Source organism: Megalobrama amblycephala, linkage group LG7 (genome assembly GCF_018812025.1).
Source record: "Megalobrama amblycephala isolate DHTTF-2021 linkage group LG7, ASM1881202v1, whole genome shotgun sequence".
In the NCBI taxonomy this organism is placed as follows: Eukaryota; Metazoa; Chordata; class Actinopteri; order Cypriniformes; family Xenocyprididae; genus Megalobrama; species Megalobrama amblycephala.
In genome coordinates, this window is record NC_063050.1 from 14,135,987 (window position 1) to 14,156,285 (window position 20,299).

At 38.5% G+C, this 20,299-nt stretch overlaps 2 protein-coding genes across 4 annotated transcripts in view; both read right to left on the reverse strand.

The window, feature by feature from the left end:
- Positions 1 to 19,644, reverse strand: part of LOC125271500 (zinc finger protein 585A-like) — a 39,853-nt gene extending 20,209 nt beyond the window's left edge. The window contains exons 1-3 of the mRNA XM_048195539.1: positions 19,328 to 19,644; positions 9,875 to 11,155; positions 662 to 2,088 (exon numbers count right to left, since the gene is read on the reverse strand). Of these exons, the coding sequence (XP_048051496.1) occupies positions 662 to 2,088; positions 9,875 to 11,155; positions 19,328 to 19,532 (2,913 nt within the window). The 5' untranslated portion in view covers positions 19,533 to 19,644. The remainder of the gene's footprint in view (positions 1 to 661; positions 2,089 to 9,874; positions 11,156 to 19,327) is intronic.
- LOC125271747 (NACHT, LRR and PYD domains-containing protein 12-like) overlaps positions 1 to 20,299 on the reverse strand; it is a 1,137,836-nt gene that overhangs the window by 347,964 nt on the left and 769,573 nt on the right. The gene's annotated exons all lie outside the window — the stretch shown is intronic.

The window sequence follows — 20,299 nt, forward strand, 5'->3', positions numbered from 1 at the left end:
ATGTAGAGATGATATATGTTTCTTCCCATCGGTTACAGTTTGCACACATTAATGAAATGTATATGCTATTCTTTGTATAACATAATGGTATACAACATTGTTTAAATGAAATCTATATATAAGGTAAAAGGAATGTATAAAATATGTAGATAAATAATTATACAAATAAGGGGGAAAAAATCCAGAGCGACTGGCAGTGGATGGATTATCACTATGGTTAGCTAATTGTTGGTTAATGCATTTTATTTAGGTCTACTCCCATTGTATCAAAGGTAAGTTTTACAATGTGTTCTTGCTGAGGTCCATCATCTCCCATTATAATGAATAGTAACTTCTAGAAACACTATTGTGTAAACGTGTCGTCCCAATTGGTCTCTTATCGCTTATGGCCTCCTAATCATTTCACGAGTTTGCCTGCCCATTTAGCCTCAACGGTTAATAGTAAAACGAACTTGGCTTGTTGTCCGCGGAGGAGGCCCAAACCCGAAGCTCGGCTCGAGATCCGAGTTAAAACCCGGAACTGTGCGTAGGAGGAAAGAGAGAATTAGAGGAGGAGACGGGGAGGAGGAGAAGGTTTGCTTGAAAAAAATTTGTCAGTGGGATGACGCACATAATAATGATGATTGACAGAACTGAATGTTTAGGCTCTTCCCGAACCTACGTTTGGAACTTCACATAAAATATTGACTACATCAATCTCCTGCAAAAGCTGGTTGGATTTCTGGTACACTATGACTGCAATCTCTTCATTTTGAGGGATGCTGCAAACAGGTGGAGGAAGAGATTCCCACACTCTGTCGAAAGGCTTCTCTCCACTGTGAATTCTCATGTGTCTCTCAAGACTTTGACTCAATGTGTAGCTCTTTCCACACTCAGAGCAGGTGAAAGGCTTCTCTCCAGTGTGAATTCTCATGTGATTATCAAGGCCATGTTTCACAGTGAAACTCTTTCCACACTCAGAGCAGCTAAAAGGCTTCACTCGAGTGTGAATTTTCATGTGTCTCACAAGGTTGTTTTTAATTGCAAAACTGTTCCCACATTGAGGGCAGACGAAAGGCTTCTCTCCAGTGTGAATTCTCTTGTGATCATCAAGGCCATGCTTCACGGTGAAACTCTTTCCACACTCAGAGCAGACGAAAGGCTTCTCTCCAGTGTGAATTCTCATGTGATTATAAAGGCCATGTTTCACGGTGAAACTCTTTCCACACTTGGAACAGGTGAAAGGCTTCGCTCCAGTGTGAATGTTCATGTGTCTCACAAGGTTTTTCTTCATTGCGAAACTGTTCCCACATTGATGGCAGACGAAAGGCTTCTCTCCAGTGTGAACTCTCATGTGATACTCAAGGTTTCGTTTTACAGCATAACTCTTTCCGCATCGAGAGCAGGTGAATGGCTTCTCTCCAGTGTGAATGGTCATGTGACTGTCAAGGCTTTGTTTCACTGTGAATCTCTTTCCACACTGAGAGCAGGAGAAAGGCTTCTCTCCGGTGTGAATTCTCATGTGACTATCAAGCTTTTGTTTTATTGTGAAACGCTTTCCGCACTCAGAGCAGATAAAAGGCATCTCTCCAGTGTGAGTTCTTATGTGAATCTCAAGGTTTCGTTTCACTCTGTAACTTTTTCCGCATAGAGAGCAGGTGAAAGGCTTCTCTCCGGTGTGTGTTCTTATGTGATGCTTAAGGTGTTTTAGTTGTGAGAAGCTCATCCCACACTGAAGACAGGTGAAAGGCTTCTCTCCAGTGTGAACTCTCATGTGAATTTTAAGGCTTTGTTTGGCTTTGAAACTCTTTTCACATTGAGGGCAGGTGAAAGGCTTCTCTCCAGTGTGGCTTGTCATGTGATATTTAAGCTGTCCTTGTTGTGCGAAACTCTTTCCACACACAAAGCAGGAGAAAGGCTTTTCTCCAGTGTGAATTCTGATGTGAACCTCAAGGCTTTGTTTCACTGTGAAACTCTTTCCACACTGAGGGCAGATAAAAGGCTTTACTCCAGTGTGACTTCTCATGTGCTGCTTAAAGCTTGCTTGATTGGTGAAATGCACCCCACATTGATGACAAGTGATATAATCTTCGTTCAGTTCATTCCGATCTAAAAATAAACATAAAAAAAAAAATCAATGTCAAAACTCAAGGAAAATAAATGCGAGATAGCCAAAGTAATAGATCTGCAACACAGACCGTGACATAGGGATGGCACTGAAGAAGTTTTTACCGGTATATAAAACAACAGCAGTATTAGCAGTACCACTCAGGGGAAGGGCGGATTTGGAATATATGCTCGCTTTTCACTTTATCTTTTGAATTTGCTATTACGGGTGCTCTGTGTATAGGCCTATAAGTCATGTGCATCAGGGTATCTATATTCGGGGTATTGAAATCACTTTTGAATGCGTGCTCACTTTTCACTTTTGCATTCGCGATCACATGTATTCTGTGTATAGGGGGTGGCAGTACTGACTGCACATTTTACAAGATAAGACATTTGTCAGTGACGCTCAGGATCTGTTGCACACCAAATCCTCCGCCATCGTCCTGTCAGTCATCTCTCCTTACTGATCATGTGATAAGTGAAATCTGACTCCTGCTGCACTGTGCAGTGTGTGCTGTATGGACAAGAGCAAACACTTTCAGTTTATAATTGAAGCATCCGCTGTGCAACTGAACTAAATAGTTTTTATTTCTATAAAAAAAATCTAAACAACAGGGGGTTTTTTTTGACATTCAAAAGGTTATATCTCTCATTCTAATGTGCTTGCTATTAAATCTGGTAAGACTTATACAAGGTTATTATCTTTTAGATGAAATTTGCAATAGCATTTCCTAAGAAAAACTTTATTTTCTACATATATAGTGTGGCGGTACTGTTCTCAGTTTTTGATTGCAGTGAAAATAAAGACTTCACTATCAAAATTACTGTAATTTTTTTTTTGCAGTATTCGACTTGTTGCTAGGTTGATTTATAGTGGACAAATTTGTTGTGCAAGTTTTAAGTCAATATAGGGGTAGGATTATAAAATGAACTAAAATTTTAATGTCCTTTTATTTATTTGGAGAGTACCTATAGATGTGTAATAAACAGGATAATATACTGTAATTTGTTTGAAGGGATGTAGTATCATCCTTAAGGCAAATATTTTGTGATGAAGACCAGCTGACTAACATTATCATCAGATGGTTTAAGCCTCATTGGGACACATTCACTGCACAGAGAGAGAAAAAATACTACCATATCCATTTTAACCATTCACAAAATTCAGTACTTTTAAAAATGATTTTATGTGAAGTGAAGTACATTAACTTCACAATCACAAGTTCATTGTGTTTATAGTATGCAAGAAATAGATACAATTCAACACTATGTCTATTACAATGGAAAATTTGGCAACCTGGGAAAAAAATGCTGTCAATGAAGAAAAATGTTTTGCTTGCAAAGTGATGTCGTTATGTTTTTGTTTTTTAACTAAGAAGGATTAATTATCAGTTATCCAAGCAAAGAACTTTTTTTCTGCTGCACTTGGCTTCTCTTGTTTCAATCAGCTAATTTAAAAAATATTATAATATCCAAGTTACTCTGACAAATCCCCAACTATTGTGGTCAGCTGAACATCTGAAGTAATCACCTTTCTAGGTTTTATAGGCATAAATCATTTGACACACTTGGCTGTATTAGTCACGAACAACAACAGAATTAACAAATTCATTGTTATCATATCTGAGTCTTTGTAACTGATAAATAACCAACTTACACTGTGTTATATCGTTCTGTTTAAGACTAGTCGACTGGCAGGTTTCCGTCTTGACATCTGGTGCCTGTGTGGTCTGGTTGTTTTCATGCTGCTCCATCTTTCCTGATCAAGTTTATTTCGCAGATAGCTCTCTATCAGTCTGTTTTGATTCACTATATTCTCTAATCGAGACTCTACATCCGAAGCTGGTTTGCTTTGAAATTACTGCAGCTTTAATGTAGTGATCGGCGCTTTAAAAACACTGCCTCATGAAGATCCGAAACGTAACCGCTTCTTTTGTTTCGAATCAGTGATTCGGATCGCGAATCAATTATTCGGATCGCGAATCAATCTGGCCAAGTCACGTGATTTCAGCAACGAGGCTTCGTTACGTCATATATACTGGTTCACCATTAGAGGGCGTTGATCTGATGAACCCATGGAAATGCCGATGTAAAATTTGAAGTAAAAAAAATGGATAAATACATTAGAAATATAAAGTGGTGAGTGACACACTGACCAGAATAGTTTGTTACTAATGCTAGGAAAAACAGCTGAATAATCATTATCATGAGAACAAAATCTGTATTTTTCATGGCTGTTATATTCTTTTTTTTTTTATCACATATGCACCTTGTAGGTGATCTATAATGGATGACTTTATTTCTGCATTGTGGAACAAAGGAAGATATTTTGATGAATGTTTCAACTGATTTTGTCCATACAGGTCATGTAGAAAACAGAAACACTTTTCATTCAGTACTTTATGTACTGCTTAATACATTGCCTGTTTGTACAAAAATAGTTCAACATAAGCTAATACTATTTAAATACCAAAAAAAATTGGGGTCTACATATTTTAATCAGGTTTATTTCGATAAACATGACACCAAAGAACATTAATATTACATGAGTTTTTACTGTTATAAAAAGATTTTGTAAGCATAAGTGAAACTGAAGGTGTTCGAATAAACACAAAACACATCATTGTCATCTGAGAATCCGACCAATCGTGATGTATCTGTGTCATCATCAGAGCTTGTGCAGCCGCTCTGGAGAACCTGTTCAAAATAAACCAGACGGCTGCTCTTGAAGTAAAAATACTGTAAAAATACACACTGATGTCTATGGAATAGGTAATAATGACAGAAAATAAAATTTCAAACATAATTTGACTTGTTAAAATAAGTATCAAGTATACTTTATTATTGCAGCTCATTAGGCCACAGACTGTTACTGTTACAGACTGTAGAGACTGTTTATTGCTGGTCAGTGGTGACATAAATGCCTTTACACAATTTAAACTGCATATTGTTATACTAGGATCTGAGGTGGGTCAGAACAGGCATAATTTTGTCTGCCTTTAATGCTTAATTGCATCCTTACACAGAATTTTAAGCAGGCACAGAGCAGCCTTAACTCAGCTGAAAGTGGGGTCCACGACCAATAGCCAGGGAGTCCGCACAATAATTTGCTATAGCATTTTTTCCAGACTATATGTTCAGGGGTGCACATAACTTTTTTGGTCTGGTTCTCAAGGGAGCACCTGGAGATGTTGCTTGGTACTCACACTTTACGCGACACACTTATCCTAAAAGCTGTCCTCATCACTTTCCTCCTCACTGCTCTTCTCACTATCTTCTTTTCTCTCGAACATGGTAGATGATGATAATGATTTTTTTTATTTTACTACAATTAATGACACAGACAACAGCAAGAATATTAGGCTGCTGTCACTTTAAGAAGGAAAGCACAGACTGAATAAATGACACACACATCCGGTTTCTTTCGCAACTGCTCACTTATGAAATAACCGAGAGAATACTTGCCGAGACAGGTATTTTGACATCATTCTGTGTGTATGTGTCTGTTAAAGCGCATGTAAACGTGAAAGAGGAATTAATTCGGTGTTCGAGCGCTGTCTGTCTCCCTCTCTCTCTCTCTCTCTGAGTGCGTGCATTTTGGGTGTGTGAGGCTATGTGCACAGATAACAGCTCGCGAGTCACAATTTTTGCCTCTTTTTCCACTTTTAAAATCCTTTGAATGTGTTAATTGGCATGGCAAAACACATCCAAATTTCACTCTATTATGGTTAAAGTTAGCAGTTAATCCACGAATCACATGCGTGCCGAACCGTTGGACCTTAACCATATTAACTGCGATCCGTTGCACACCTAATAATTAAAGAACACTGTGACAAGCAGGGTGGGCGAGAGCCGTGAGGGAGAGCGCGAGTGTCAGCTGCACATTGCACCGGTCTCAAGCGATTTATTAACAGGTGGGATGGAGAGCTCGCTACCGTGCTCCTGGGTCGAGGTGGGAGGTGGTTATTTATATACAGTAGTCAACATTTGAAGTGGATAAAAAAAGTTCATGAAAGTTGTGCTAAGAACTAAGTTGTCCTAAGAAAAAGGTTTTAGGACAACTTTAATGAAAGATTTTGATCCACTTCAAATGTTGACTATATATTAAAGTTGTGTGTAACGTTGTGTTTAACGTTCGCTGGTTCCCGCCTCCTTCTTCCCGTATCTATGAACTACGTTACATACACACTTATCATCATGAATGCTATCTTACCATACCAGAGATGGAGAAAAATCCTACTCCAGTAAATAAACGTTTCCCTGTGAACCGGTCCACAAAAATGTTGGTACTCAAAAGCACTTCACTCCATGTTTTCTGGTACGCGTTGTTTATTTTTTACTGCGCATGCGTACCTGTGTACCACTTATGTGTACCCCTGTATACGTCACCTTTTTTGTATCATCTGAATCGTGCTGCGACTTAAAGTGACTTATATAATGCATTTAACATAAAATAAGCAAAACCTAGACACTAAAAGGGTTAGTTCACCCCAAAATGAAAATTCTGTCATTAATCACTCACCCCTATGTCGTACAAAACCCGTAAGCCTTCATTCATCTTTGGAACACAAATGAATATGAAATCTAACAGCTCTTTGTCCTCCCATAGACTGCCTTTGCAACTTGATCTTTGATGCTTCAAAAAGTTCATAAAGAGATCTAACTAATCCACATGAATTGTCGTTTTAGAGACTCGATCGATCAACCGAACTTGAATAACACAAGAACGAACCTCTTCCAGAAGCTCAAACCTGCTGCGTAACACACGAGAATGAACCTCACTAGTTACGAAGCATGTTTGAGCTTCCGGAAGAGGTTTTTTCTTGTGCGTTATTCATGTTCGGTTGAGCATTTGTTTATGTTCGCTAATCAATGTTTATATGTGAGTAAAAGCCTAAATTAAATCTGTTAATTATAAAAAGCGATTGAGTTTCTTCAGAAAATTTGGACTAAACCACTCAAATCATATGGTTTATTTTTTGACACACTCCGGAAATACGTTTGACGAGAGACGAGATTTTGAATGTAAACATAGACCCTTTGAACAGTTTTGAATCATGTCTTACATTTATTTGTATGACCATAAATGCTCTCTGTCTCAATTGGCAAGCTAACTGATTAGCCTGCTAGTTATGTAATCATCAAGCAGGTAATAACCAGCCAAACTGAACACTATGAACTGGTCACTGACTGACTGTTCATCAAGCATCCATCCATCCATGGCTGTGCATATGCTGAAAGTATTTTACGTTCCTTTTGTTACTATAAGGTAAAAATCCAAATGCTCACACATACACACACACACAAAAACATATAACTTCTAGTGCTAACTGGACATCACAGCCTATTCATCAAACAAAAAAATGCAACCAAACATAGAAAAAGTGGTAGCATTTTATTTTACAGTCCTGTTTCAAGTGTACATATGTTGTAGTAATGAGAATACGGAAACATTGGGATTAGTAGTGAATGAGAGAGGAGCCCAATGTCAGTTTAATCACTGTTATAATTATGAGGGGGTCCTTGGATAATTTTCTAGTCTGTAAGGGGTCCCCATATGTACTCTGCTCAGAGTACATATGGTCCCTCTCTAAATAGTGTTAAAATAACACTGAAACAGAGTTAAATTTAATGAGATAATTAAGCAATTAATTAAGTAATGATTGCGCATCAGTGATGAACACCTGCTGTTAACAAACAGAATCCGTGAAGAAATAAGAAAAAACAAGAACTACAAGTGACTTAAGTCACAGCCTTATTAATATGCTTAATTATCTCATTAACTTTAACACTGCTTCAGTGTTACTTTAACCCTCAGGGGTCTGAGGATTTTTGGGGCCCTGGAGAAGTTTTGACATGCCCTGACATTTGTGCTTTTTTCAGTTGTTCATAAACATATTAATGGAAAAAGTGTCATTACATTGTATTCAGCACAAACTAGGCTACAATAAAATGTGAGGAACATGTATGTACATGTTTGTGTTTTTGAAGGAATAACGTTTATGCGTGGTTATTGAAAAAACAAAAACTTAAGTCACTGAAATAAAGCCAAAAAATATATATTAAATCTGTGTTCACAAGACTTCTGGGTATTAGAGGTTGTAGACTAGTTTTTTTGCTTCAAAATGAGGTAAAAATTATGCTGCCTGCTTGTTCATATAAAACAATAGAGAGATTTACATTTTCTAAAATATCTTTGGTCAAGAAACACAGTATGCATGGAGGCGTGAATCATCATGAATAATGGGTGATTCTCACCTGAAAAGACAAAAGAATCGCATAAAGAGCTCTAATGACCTGCATTAGGGCTGGGCGATACATCGCATGCGATTGTCACGCGCATTTCGTCAGTAAAGCCGGTTCGCTGATTACCGCTAAATCACCATCACCTGCTTTCAAATGGAGCGGCATTTAATAAACAGAGCCGTAGTTCACTGATAAGCTACACAATATCGCGTTCATTATCGAAGGCGATTCATCTGCGATATGAACGCGATATTGCGTAGCTTATCAGTGAACTATGGCTCTGTCTAGTAAATGCCGCTCCATTTGAAAGCAGGTGATGGCGATTTAGCGGTAATCAGGGAACCGGCTTTACTGACGAAATGCACGTGACAATTGCATGCGATATATCGCCCAGCCCTAACCTGCATAAATAATGAGCTCTTTCAGTCAGGTAGGCTGTGAAAAAACCCTCTGTGATCATGTCTCAAGCTCATCATGGTGTAAATCAAACATACAGAAAAAAAACAGCAATACTGTGAAATATTATTACAATTTAAAATAATGGTATTCTATTATATTCTTTAAAATATAATGCATTTCTGTGATGCAAAGTGTCTGAACAGTTATGTTACCTCTATGGCATTTCATATAGGCTTTTAGCTTAAAAGCATGCACGTTTGGAGAAATATTGATGGATTCTCATGTTTATGTCAATTTTCTATACAGAGGAGTAATATTTCAATATTTATTGTCATCACAATGAGTGCTGGATACTGTGTTTTCAATTCATACTTGCAGCCGGAGGGCGCTCTGTGCACCTCTAGTCCACAAATTCATATAATGAAGAACAGGAACCAGGAACTAACGGCATGTCTTCTAGAGATCGCTAACCATGGCTTTAACATCCAGATAAACACTTTTCAAGACAATAAATACACGATTGAGACAATGTATACAAGTATTGCCTCAGAATTTGCGTCTGAATAGCGCTGGCTCCGTGGGCGTGTCCGCATTAGCGGATAATGAGCTGAATCACGGACTTCTGACATGGCTCTATTTTCATACAGATTACATAAACACAGAATTTTTGTTTTCGATTTGACTTACACGATTTAAAACCTGACATTTCAACGTTTCTTTAGACACAAGTCTAATTTTTTTGTCATTAGTATTCACTAAGTTACAGTTCATTTTCTGAGAACTATCAGATTGGACTTCGTTCAGAGGGAGACGAGAGATCACACATCATGTTAGTTTTCTTTATTTTACAAAAAGCACAACATTTTGTTTTTACTCTGAGTGTACACAAATAAAAGAAGATATTCCACAGATTAAAATGGTGTATAACTCTTAATTGTATGTGCAACATTGTCGGAGTATTTTGAGTCTCTTTCACACTGGATAGAAAAAAAATGCGGTAGTCACGCCGGCGTGACCGCCGACCCGAGGGAGTTAACACTATAGAGAGGGAGGAGAGGATGTACTCTAAGCAGAGCTGATTTAACTCTGGGGATTTTGTTGTGTGGCCCCAAAATGTTTGAGCACCCCCGCATTAGACCTTAGTCAGTGTTCTTTCCAGTGTGAATTCTCAGGTGTCTCTCAAGGCTTTGTTTCATTGTGAAACTCTTTCCACATTGAGAGCAGGTGAAAGGCTTCTCTCCAGTGTGAATTCTCATGTGTCTCTCAAGGCTTTGATTCACTGTGAAACTCTTTCCACATTGAAAGCAGGTGAAAGGCTTCTCTCCCGTGTGAATTCTCATGTGTCTCTCAAGGTTTCGTTTCACTGTGAAACTCTTTCCACACTGAGGACAAATAAAAGGCTTCTCTCCAGTGTGAATTCTCATGTGATTTTCAAAATGTTGTTTCACTGTGAAATTCTTTTCACACTGATGGCAGTTGAAAGGCTTTTCTCCAGTGTGAATTCTCATGTGAACTTTAAGGATTCTTTGTTCTGTGAAACTCTTTCCACACAGAGAGCAGGTGAAAGCCTTTTCTCCAGTGTGAATTATCATGTGTCTCTCAAGGCTTTGTTTCACTGCAAAACTCTTTCCACATTGAGGGCAGATGAACAGCTTCTCTCCAGTGTGAATCCTCATGTGACTCTCAAGGATTCTTTTCACTGTGAAACTCTTTCCACACTGAGAGCAAGAGAAAGGCTTCACTCCAGTGTGAATTCTCATGTGAATCTCAAGGCTTTGCTTCAATGTGTAACTCTTTCCACACTGAGGGCAGGTGAAAGGCTTCTCTCCAGTGTGAATTCTCATGTGATATTTAAGGTTGTGTTTCTCTGTGAAACTCTTTCCACACTGAGAGCAGGTGAAAGGCTTCTCTCCAGTGTGAATTTTAATGTGACTCTCAAGGTTGTGTTTCACTGTGAAACTCTTTCCACACTCAGAACAGATGAAAGGCTTCTCTCCAGTGTGATTTCTCATGTGAATGTCAAGGTTTTGTTTCATGTTAAAACTCCTTCCACACTGAAAGCAGGGGAAAGGCTTCTCTCCAGTGTGAATTCTCATGTGAATCTCAAGGCTTTGCTTCATTGTGTAACTCTTTCCACACTGAAAGCAGGTGAAAGGCTTCTCTCCAGTATGAATTCTCATATGATATTTAAGGTTTTGTTTCTCTGTGAAACTTTTTCCACACTGAGAGCAGGTGAAAGGCTTCTCTCCAGTGTGAATTCTCATGTGTCTCTGAATGCTTTGTTTAAATGTGAATCTCTTTCCACATTGAGGGCAGGTGAATGGCTTTTCTCCCATGTGAATTCTCATGTGCTTTTCAAGGCACACTTGCTTGGTGAAACATATCCCACATTGATGGCAAGTGATATAATCTTCTTCCAGACCTAAAATAAGCATTAAAAAAAAAAAAAAAAAATCAAAAGTCAAAAATCAATTCAAGGACAATAAAGGTTAGATATCCAAAGTTTTTCATTTGCAAAAGACGTCATTGTTTTATCTTTGACATACTAAAGGTTTAAATCTTTCATTCTCAAGTTTTTGCAATTAAATCTGGTAAGACTTTTAGATGCACTTTGCTATAGCCTTTTCCTCTATTAGACACTGTTAGGCTCAATTTACACCTGGTACTAACATTCATCTCATCTGCCTAGGGCTCCAAGATATGGAGATATGGACTTTTGTTTTTGCTGTAATATATTGCGATATGAAAAAAATTGGGATTTGAATGATTTGGGTGAAACTCTAATAAGCTTATGGTTAACAGACTTTAAACATTTCCACTGTTTTTGACCAACTCAGTATGACTATAAAAAAATTATAATTTTATAGTAATTTATTATTAAACATATGTGACCCGATCTGGCGAAATGAGTCGGAAGTCTCAACGTTCTATTTTAAGATATGGGCCGATAATGTGGAAAAACAATGAAAAAATCGATTTTTTTTTTTTAAGCTAATTTCAAAGAACAGACTTTCAAAAATAATCCCCCAAAGTTTCGTAGTCCAGATAATCGAGTAAAGGTATTTAAATGGCTATTAAATTTGACATGGTTTCACTAAATTAGCTGGAAATGAACTTCTCAACTCCTCTCGTCACTTATGAGCATTTCCCGGTATCCCCTGAAACGTCATTATCTCTGCTCTACAAATATGGTGTTACACGTTGTATAGAACAAATCAAAAAGCTTAGAAATGTAAACACACTGACCTAAACGCTGATTTTTAACAATGGGAAGCCCCGTTTCGACTGACAGGCACGCGATCGGTCCAGCCATCCTCCTGTCAGACTAGCGTGCCTTATAAAATAAAACTCCCATTTGCGTGTCTCTCTTTAAAAGCCAATAAAAATTGAATCCATATAGGTAGCACAAAAATTCTTTTTGCATACAAAACCAAAGACTTTAAACTTTAATATCAAGCCTCCAACATGCTTCTGTTGCGTTGTTTTCACCCTCTAATGAGTTTGAGTAATATGCGTTTACAACAAAAATAGCACAGCAGCTAACTGAATACAAGTATGTATTTCACGTGCTCATAACTTCATGAAAAATGCACAGATCATAAAAATGGCACATCAATATTTAAAGCAGATTCTCAAGATTAAAATGAATCCAAAATCAATATAATATATTGCGTTGATCACAAGATATTACTCACGAAATGATTTAACATACTTGGCTAAAAACATGTCTCTCATCTCTCCGGGATGCAGTGTGTATCCAATGTTCCCGGACCCATCCATGTTCGTTTTCCAACGTGGAATAACAAAATAGATATTGTTTTAAAGCTTAGAATCTCATCTTTTTAATGCATCTAACCATTTTGAAAAACTCCTAACGAGTGCTGAGAAGCACCTCTAAACCGGAGTTTACCACCCGTTGGCGCCACCTGGCTGCGGAAAAAATGAACAACAATTTTTCAAACTATTCTTTATAATATCACCACGAAATTTGAACCAGATGCAGCTCACATATAGGAGAGCATCACCAAAAAATATTTTTTTAGCGATCTTATTGTGTTCCATGTCAAATAAAAAAAGAAAAATTATTTTAAAAAAATTATATATATTTTTTGTGTTTATCAGCTGTTTCTCGGCAAGAAAATGTCCAAATGTAATGTAATTTATATTTTCTTAAAATTTAAAATGTTTTCTATCAAATGATACCTACCTTTTGACTCTCCTTGCTACAGTTTTGGAGTTATGAGTCTTTACTTTTGTGTGTGTCGCTCAGAAAAAAAAAGAAAAAAAAAAGAACTCTAAAAAAGCCTTCAGGTCTTAAAGGGTTAATTCAAATAAATACTTTAAAATAATTTGAGCTTCATCCTGGTTTAATAGCATTTATGTATATATAAAAATGTATTTGGTCAAATTAAGCTGTAAAATAAATAGTTTATCCCTTTAAATGCAATGGATTTTGAAAGATATCAACAAAAAAACGGGCAAAAAACTTTAAAAGCGATTTTCTCAGGTTTTCAATTTGAAAAAGAGGGCAGACAACCATAATTAAAATGGGTATATCTTTAAAACCATTCAAGGTATGACTTTGACTAGGATATCATTTTAAAGCTTATTGTCTCATCTTTCCATTGATACCAAAATCTCAATTTTGAAATTTGGGTCACTGTGACTCATTTTGCTGGATCAGGTCACATATATTAAATACAATAAACATGAGAAATATATTTTAATAATACTATTTTACTGTAAAATAAAAATTGAGCATTTTAATGCAAATTATTCTATTGTTCAGCTGCAAAATTACAATACTAATAATTACATATTAATTTTCAAAGGTTAAACCATCAAGCTTTTATTTTGACTGATTGCCGGTTATATGCTGTGCCAGTTTCAGAGCATATCCCATGTTCTTTTACATGGGGAACACCTCCTATGTCCTATGTTTTCAGCATCTCAGAACAGTGATTCACAGTAAATGAACAAAGCTGTTTTGAGACGCTGAAACACAGTATTGTGAGTATGGAATATTTCTATTAATCAGAATATAAAAGCATCAAGTCTAATCAATGTGAATATAGCCATTTATGTATGGAATGCACTGGAGTAGATCATATGTATATATGTGAATATAGACACTACAGTTGCTCTGCAGATCAACTTGGCTTTATATCTCTGAAAATAAAGTGTATCTTCTGGCATCAAAACTCCAAGAATTTGAGAGTAATTCTTCACAGAGGCGTCAGAAGCCACGACTATAGCTGCATGCTTGCAAATGAACACAGCACCCCCTCATATTTGACCTCATACTGAGGTCAAATTCACAATAACAAATTCATTGTGTATACAGTTGGCAAGCTAACTGATTAGCCTGCTAGTTATGTAATCATCAAGCAGGTAATAACCAGCCAAACTGAACACTATGAATTGGTCACTGACTGACTGTTCATCAAGCATCCATCCATCCATGGCCGTGCCTATGCTGAAGCAGTGTTCATGGGAGGCTGGTGCTCTCATTGCGAGAGCATGACAATCTGAACATTGAGGTCACGGTTTTCTTATGTCTTTAAAGACAGAGAGCCTCCTCAGCCACTTCCCGTCCTGGTCATTCTACCTCTGGGTACGAGGCCTCGGCGGCAAGCACTGAGGCTGAACTGGGAAGTGAAATGGCAGTGTTTTCGACGGGTAAATCCCCACAAACCTCCCATTCCCCAGCATGCTTAGTTCCTCCGGTCAAGTTCCTGGGTGAGTTTGTCGCCTTCCCACATTCTGCTGTGCCAGGTCTGCACTCAGGTAAGTGCTCTGCACCACACCTCTGCCACTGCAGGCCTCCAGACCAAGGTCGGTGCTCATATACACAGTTTGTCATGGGTTCTCAGGGACGTGAAGCTTCCCGACGTGACAGTCTCCGCCATGGGTACTCCGAGTATTGTCCCCTGAATCGGGCCCTGCACAGGCTCCCGTTGATGTGTCAGACATTAGGATTGGTTTGCGGCGATATACCTAAAGGACGCATACTTTCATGTTTCGATCCTTCCTCGGCATAGACCTTTTCTTCAGTTTGCCTTGAAAAGGAAAAGCATACCAGTACAATGTCCTCCCTTTCGGGCTGACCCGGTCTCCCTGCGTCTTCACAAAGATTGCAGAAACTACCCTTGCTACTTTGAAAGAGCAGGGCTTTCTCAACTACCTCAATGACTGGCTTATTTTAGCTTAGTCACAGAAGTTGGTCTGCGAACAGGGACCAGGTCCTTCAGCACCTAGCCCGACTGGGAATTTGGGTCAACTGGGAGAACAGCAAGCTCTCCCAATCGCAGAACATCTCTTTTCTCGTTGTGGAGTTGGACTCGGTCACCATGACTGTGCAGCTCTCTCTAGACTGTGCTCAGTCAATGCTGTGCTATTGGCCCAGAGGAGGCTTCGGCTGTTGATTCAGGGCAAGCACATGTTGGTCCGGATGGACAACACAGCGACGGTGGTGTATTTAAATTGCCAGGGCGGGATCCGCTCTCATCGCATGTCACAACTTGCCCACCATCTCCTCCTCTGGTGTCAGCAACGACTAAAGTCACGGTGCGCTGTTCATGTCCCAGGTACCCTCAATCGCGCAGCCGATTGACATTCACGGAGAATGGAGTCTCCATCCCCAGACGGCCCAGCTGATATAGAATCGATTCAGCGAAGCACAGGTGGACCTGTTTGCCTCCCACAAGTCCTCCCATTGTGCTCTGTGTTACTCCCTGACTGAGGCTTCCCTCGGCAGGGATGTACTAGTGCATAGCTGGCCCTAGGGCTTACACAAGTATGCGTTTCCCCCAGTAAGCCTCATCACACAGACATTGTGCAAGGTCAGGGAGGACGAGGAACAATTTCTAATGGTTGCCCCTTACTGGCCCAACCAGACTTGGTTCACGGAGTTCACGCTCATGGCGTCGGCCCCTCCATGGCAAATCCCCCTGAGAAAATACCTTCTTTCTCAGGGGCAAGGCACAATCTTGCACCCGCACCTGGACCTCTGAAACCTCTGTGTCTGGTCACGGCACAGGATGAGGAAGAATTCAGGGGGCTATCACCAATGGTTATACATACCATCTCTCAGGCTAGAGCCCCCTCTATGAGGCAGCTCTATGCCCTGAAGTGGGGCATTTTCACTGCGTGGTGTTCCTCCTGAGATAAGGACCCACAGAGATGTGGCCTCGGGTCAGTGCTTTCCTTCCTACAGCAAGCCTTGAGAGGCACTTGTCTGCCTCCACTTTGAAAGTGTATGTGGTTGCTATACACACAACAACTGGCTTATTGCACTTAACAGTCAAATACACAAAATTCTTACAAAATGCCCATCTTGGCAGGTATTCACGTAAACACAGTCGGTTAGGTCTAAAGTGAGTGTAAACAGTTGGGAAAGAAAACGCATATGTACAGTATATTGGATCTGCGCATTAGCTCTTAAAGGGATGGTAGCCTAATAAACCTGCTTGCCGTCTGTCATTAATATTAATAAAAAAGAAAAAGAGAAATCACTCACTGCTCTTGACTGAATAGCTTTTGTACCGCTAATTATTCTGTATTTAAATTTTCACTTGTCACGTTTGATCTTTGTTTGTGTTTGCTTTAGCTGAAAGGCTAAAAATTAATATTCACCCAAAAATTAAAATTCAGTCATTACTTACTCACCCTCATGTCGTTCCACACCCGTAAGACCTTCATTCATCTTCAGAACACAAATTAAGATATTTTGATCAAATCCGATAGCTCAGTGAGGCCTGCATTGCCAGCAAGATTATTTCCTTTTTCAATGCCTAGAAAGGTACTAAAAACATATTTAAAACAGTTCATGTGACTACAGTGGTTCAACCTTAATATTATAAAGCGAAGAGCATACTTTTTGTGCACCAAAAAAAAAAAAAAAAAAAAAAAAAGACTTTATTCAACAATATCTAGTGATGGGCAGATTTCAAAACACCGCTTCATGAAGCTTTGAAGCTTTATGAATCTTTTGTATTGAATCAGTGGTTTGGAGCACCAAAATCATTTGATTTCAGTAACCGAGGCTTTGTTACATCATAAGTGTTTCGAAATTTCGAAAGTTCACGTGACTTTGGCAGTTTGATACACGCCCCGAACCACTGTAGTCACATGAACTGTCTTTCATGAAGACAGTTCATGAAGACATATTTTCATAAATATGTCTTAAGTAGCTTTCTGGGCACTGAAAAAGGAAATTATCTTGCTGGCAATGCAGGCCTCACTGAGCCATCGGATTTTATCAAAAACATCTTAATTTGTGTTCCGAAGATGAACAAAGGTCTTACTGGTTTGGAATGATATGAGGGTGAGTAATAAAAAAAAGAGTAATAAATGACATAATTTTAATTTTTGGGTGAACTAACCCTTGAACTTTAAGTTGGTTTTCACTGTTTCTAGATCAGTTTACTTTGTGTTCATTGGTTTCTGTGGTTACTCATTAGTTCATTGATTTAGTCCAGGGGTGTCCAAACTCAGTCCTGGAGGGTCACTGTCATGCAGAGTTTAGCTCCAAGTGAGGTTCAACCAGTGAGGTTCATTCTCATGTGTTATGCAGCACGTTTGAGCTTCTGCAAGATCCAATGAGGTTCATTCACATGTGTTACGCAGCATGTTTGAGCTTCCGCAAGAACCAGTGAGGTTTCAAAGCAAGTACGGTTGAGTTGTTTATGTTCCATGATCAATGTCTATATGTGAATAAAAGTCTTAATTCAAACTTTATCATATAAAGCAATTGTATCTCTTCAGAAAATTTGGACTAAACTGCTCAATTCATATGGATTAGTTTTACAATCTCTTTGTGAACTTTTTGAAGCATCAAAGTGATCAGATTTCAGCAAAAACATCTTCATTTGTGTTCCGAAGATGAACAAAAGTGAGGGTGACATGAGGGTAAGTTCACACTTACAAATAATCAGATAAACGGTATACGTTTGGTGTGCTGTCTGAGGGGAGGGCTCTAAGCTCGGAATTTGGCCCAAACCCTTAGTACTCCCCCCGTATCACTGGCTGGGATAAGAACCAAACAAAAGTGAGGCGTTGGGGTGGCAAAGGGATGCAGAAAGGAACATATATGAGTCGGGCCTCCTCTCATTCTGATTGGATAGATCATTTGAATGCATTCCTCCTGAACTTTGTTAATAAAACATCATTAAATGATGACAGAATTTTCATTTTTGGGTGAACTAACCCTTGAGCACAAGAACACACAGTAATATCAGACAACTTAATCTAAATATTTTAATCAAGTCCACATTTGAAGAACCATATTAGCCAAAGATCAATTATCTCTAGAGATGCACCGGTGTATCTGCCAACAATTCATACAGTTTATACTTGATGGGTTTGCCGTTGTACTATTCTTTGAAATGACAACTCTGAGTAATTGTCCTCTTAAACTATTAGGAAGCAGTGGTGAGAAGTACACATGCGACTGTAGCTGCATCTCATCTCAGCTGCTAAATTAAACAACAATCTCTTAATTATTTTATAATTTCATTAAACATTTTCATTCAATTTTGTTAATTTTTTTATTATTCATGAAACTTTCTTTTCATTAAAAAGGCATAGGCTATTTGCTATTGTTGGCTCATTTTGTAAATGTAATCAATTATATGTCCTGGTAAGATAGCGGTACCAGTTCGGTCAGAATCGCATCAAAGTCATGCATTTTCGGAAGCGGAGCCATGCAGAAAGTTACAAAAAAATGGAGTCTCACGCACTCATCACGGTGAGGTCATTTTTGCCGTGCGCACCTTTGTGCTTGTGCAAACGTGGCGAATATAAACCAGGCTTTAGTGCTTCTGATGTTTGCGCACACTTAAGGCCTGGGTATACTTTTGCCCGGTTTCACAGACAGGGCTTAGCCTAAGCCAGGATAAGGCCTTAGTTCAATTAGGATATTTTATAAACGTACACTAGAAAAAAGCACATATTTTAAGATATGTCAGTGCAAACTGATTTCAGTTAAAAAAGCTCAAACATGCATTTTAGACTGCGACTAGCTTAAGCCTTGTCTGTGAAACCGGGGGAATATTTTCCACTTTCCGCTCAGTCCCGAAGTATACTTTGGCCTTAAACTTCCCACACAGTGCGCAAGGAATGAATTGAGTTCCCTTTCATTTTTTGGTGAGTGTTCCTTTTAGGACCTGGGTGCACATATCCACCACAGCATCGTAAAAATGAACAATATGTGCATTGTGCATGAATTAATTCTGCTTTGAAATATAGACCATTACCCGATTGATTTCCCCAATTTTCATTCTACAGTGACTTTTCTACAGTACAATGAATCATCTCAATTATCAAATCATATAAACATTTTGTATATTATTTCTACGGCTGTCGGATTCTTTGGTTTAAATTTTAATCAACTAATGTAAAAAAAACAACAACAAAAAAAACCTCTAACTATTGCGGGCATTTGAACAAAGGCCGCCACTGCATTTGAAAATCCAGACAGAGTAACAATATGTTTAGGCTTTTTGCATAAATCATTTGACTTACGTGACTTTTAATCACGGTAAACAATTTACAGAATCATCAGAACTGAATCAGTCAGAAATAACAAACTCACACGGTCTTTCATTCGTCCATTCTTGCCTCGGTGATGACTGGCATGTTTTAATCATCACATGTGGTGTTGTCTGGTTATCTTCATGCTGCTCCATCTTTATCTCCAGTTTATTTAGCAGATCGCTCCATCTGTCACTCTCAGTTCTTCTTCTTCTTCTTTGGGGCTTAACGGCAGCTTGCATACAGAGACGTTGCACTACTGCCATCTTCTGGGTTTCTTCTTCTCCTTCTTGTTTTACGTCGGTCGGATTGCAGACACACAAGTCTTATTACACCAACCTGCATACAATCACTCTCAATTCTTATACCCGCATAGAGGCTGAGGCTTTCCGTTTCCTACAGCTCCACCGTTTCCACACTCAGCCCCCATTGGAGGGGAAAAATAAATAAATAAATAAATAATACCTATACTATACGTTTATTCAAACCTCCAAATATTGTAACATTAATGGTGTTATGTTTCTACCTGGTCCTAAATTTAGATTTTTTTTTAAAAAAATGTTTATTGTAAACTGCTCACCCTTTTTCACTAGTTCATCATTCAGCTCATTCCTTTAAACAGTAGCCTATATTTCATCCAGTGCATTATAACATGTTCAACTGTATAATTATCACCACATACCTCACAAAGACCCATTGGATATTTTCCTATCAAGTGTATTTTGTATCAGTGTCCAATACTGTTGCCATATTTCCAGAATATTCTTTTTGATTATTAATTTTATTTCTGACCTACAATAAGGTATCTGGATCAACTTCTCAGTTTTTAAAATTTGAATGTCCTATTTATTTGGTGAGTAGCTATAGATGTGTAATAAACAGGATAATATACGGTCACTGTGTGGAGCGATTTATCACCCTTAAAGGTATAGTACACCCAAAAATGAAAATTCTGTCATTATTTATTCACCCTCAAGTAGTTCCAAACCTGTATGAATTTCTTTGTTCTGCTGAACACAAAGGAAGATATTTG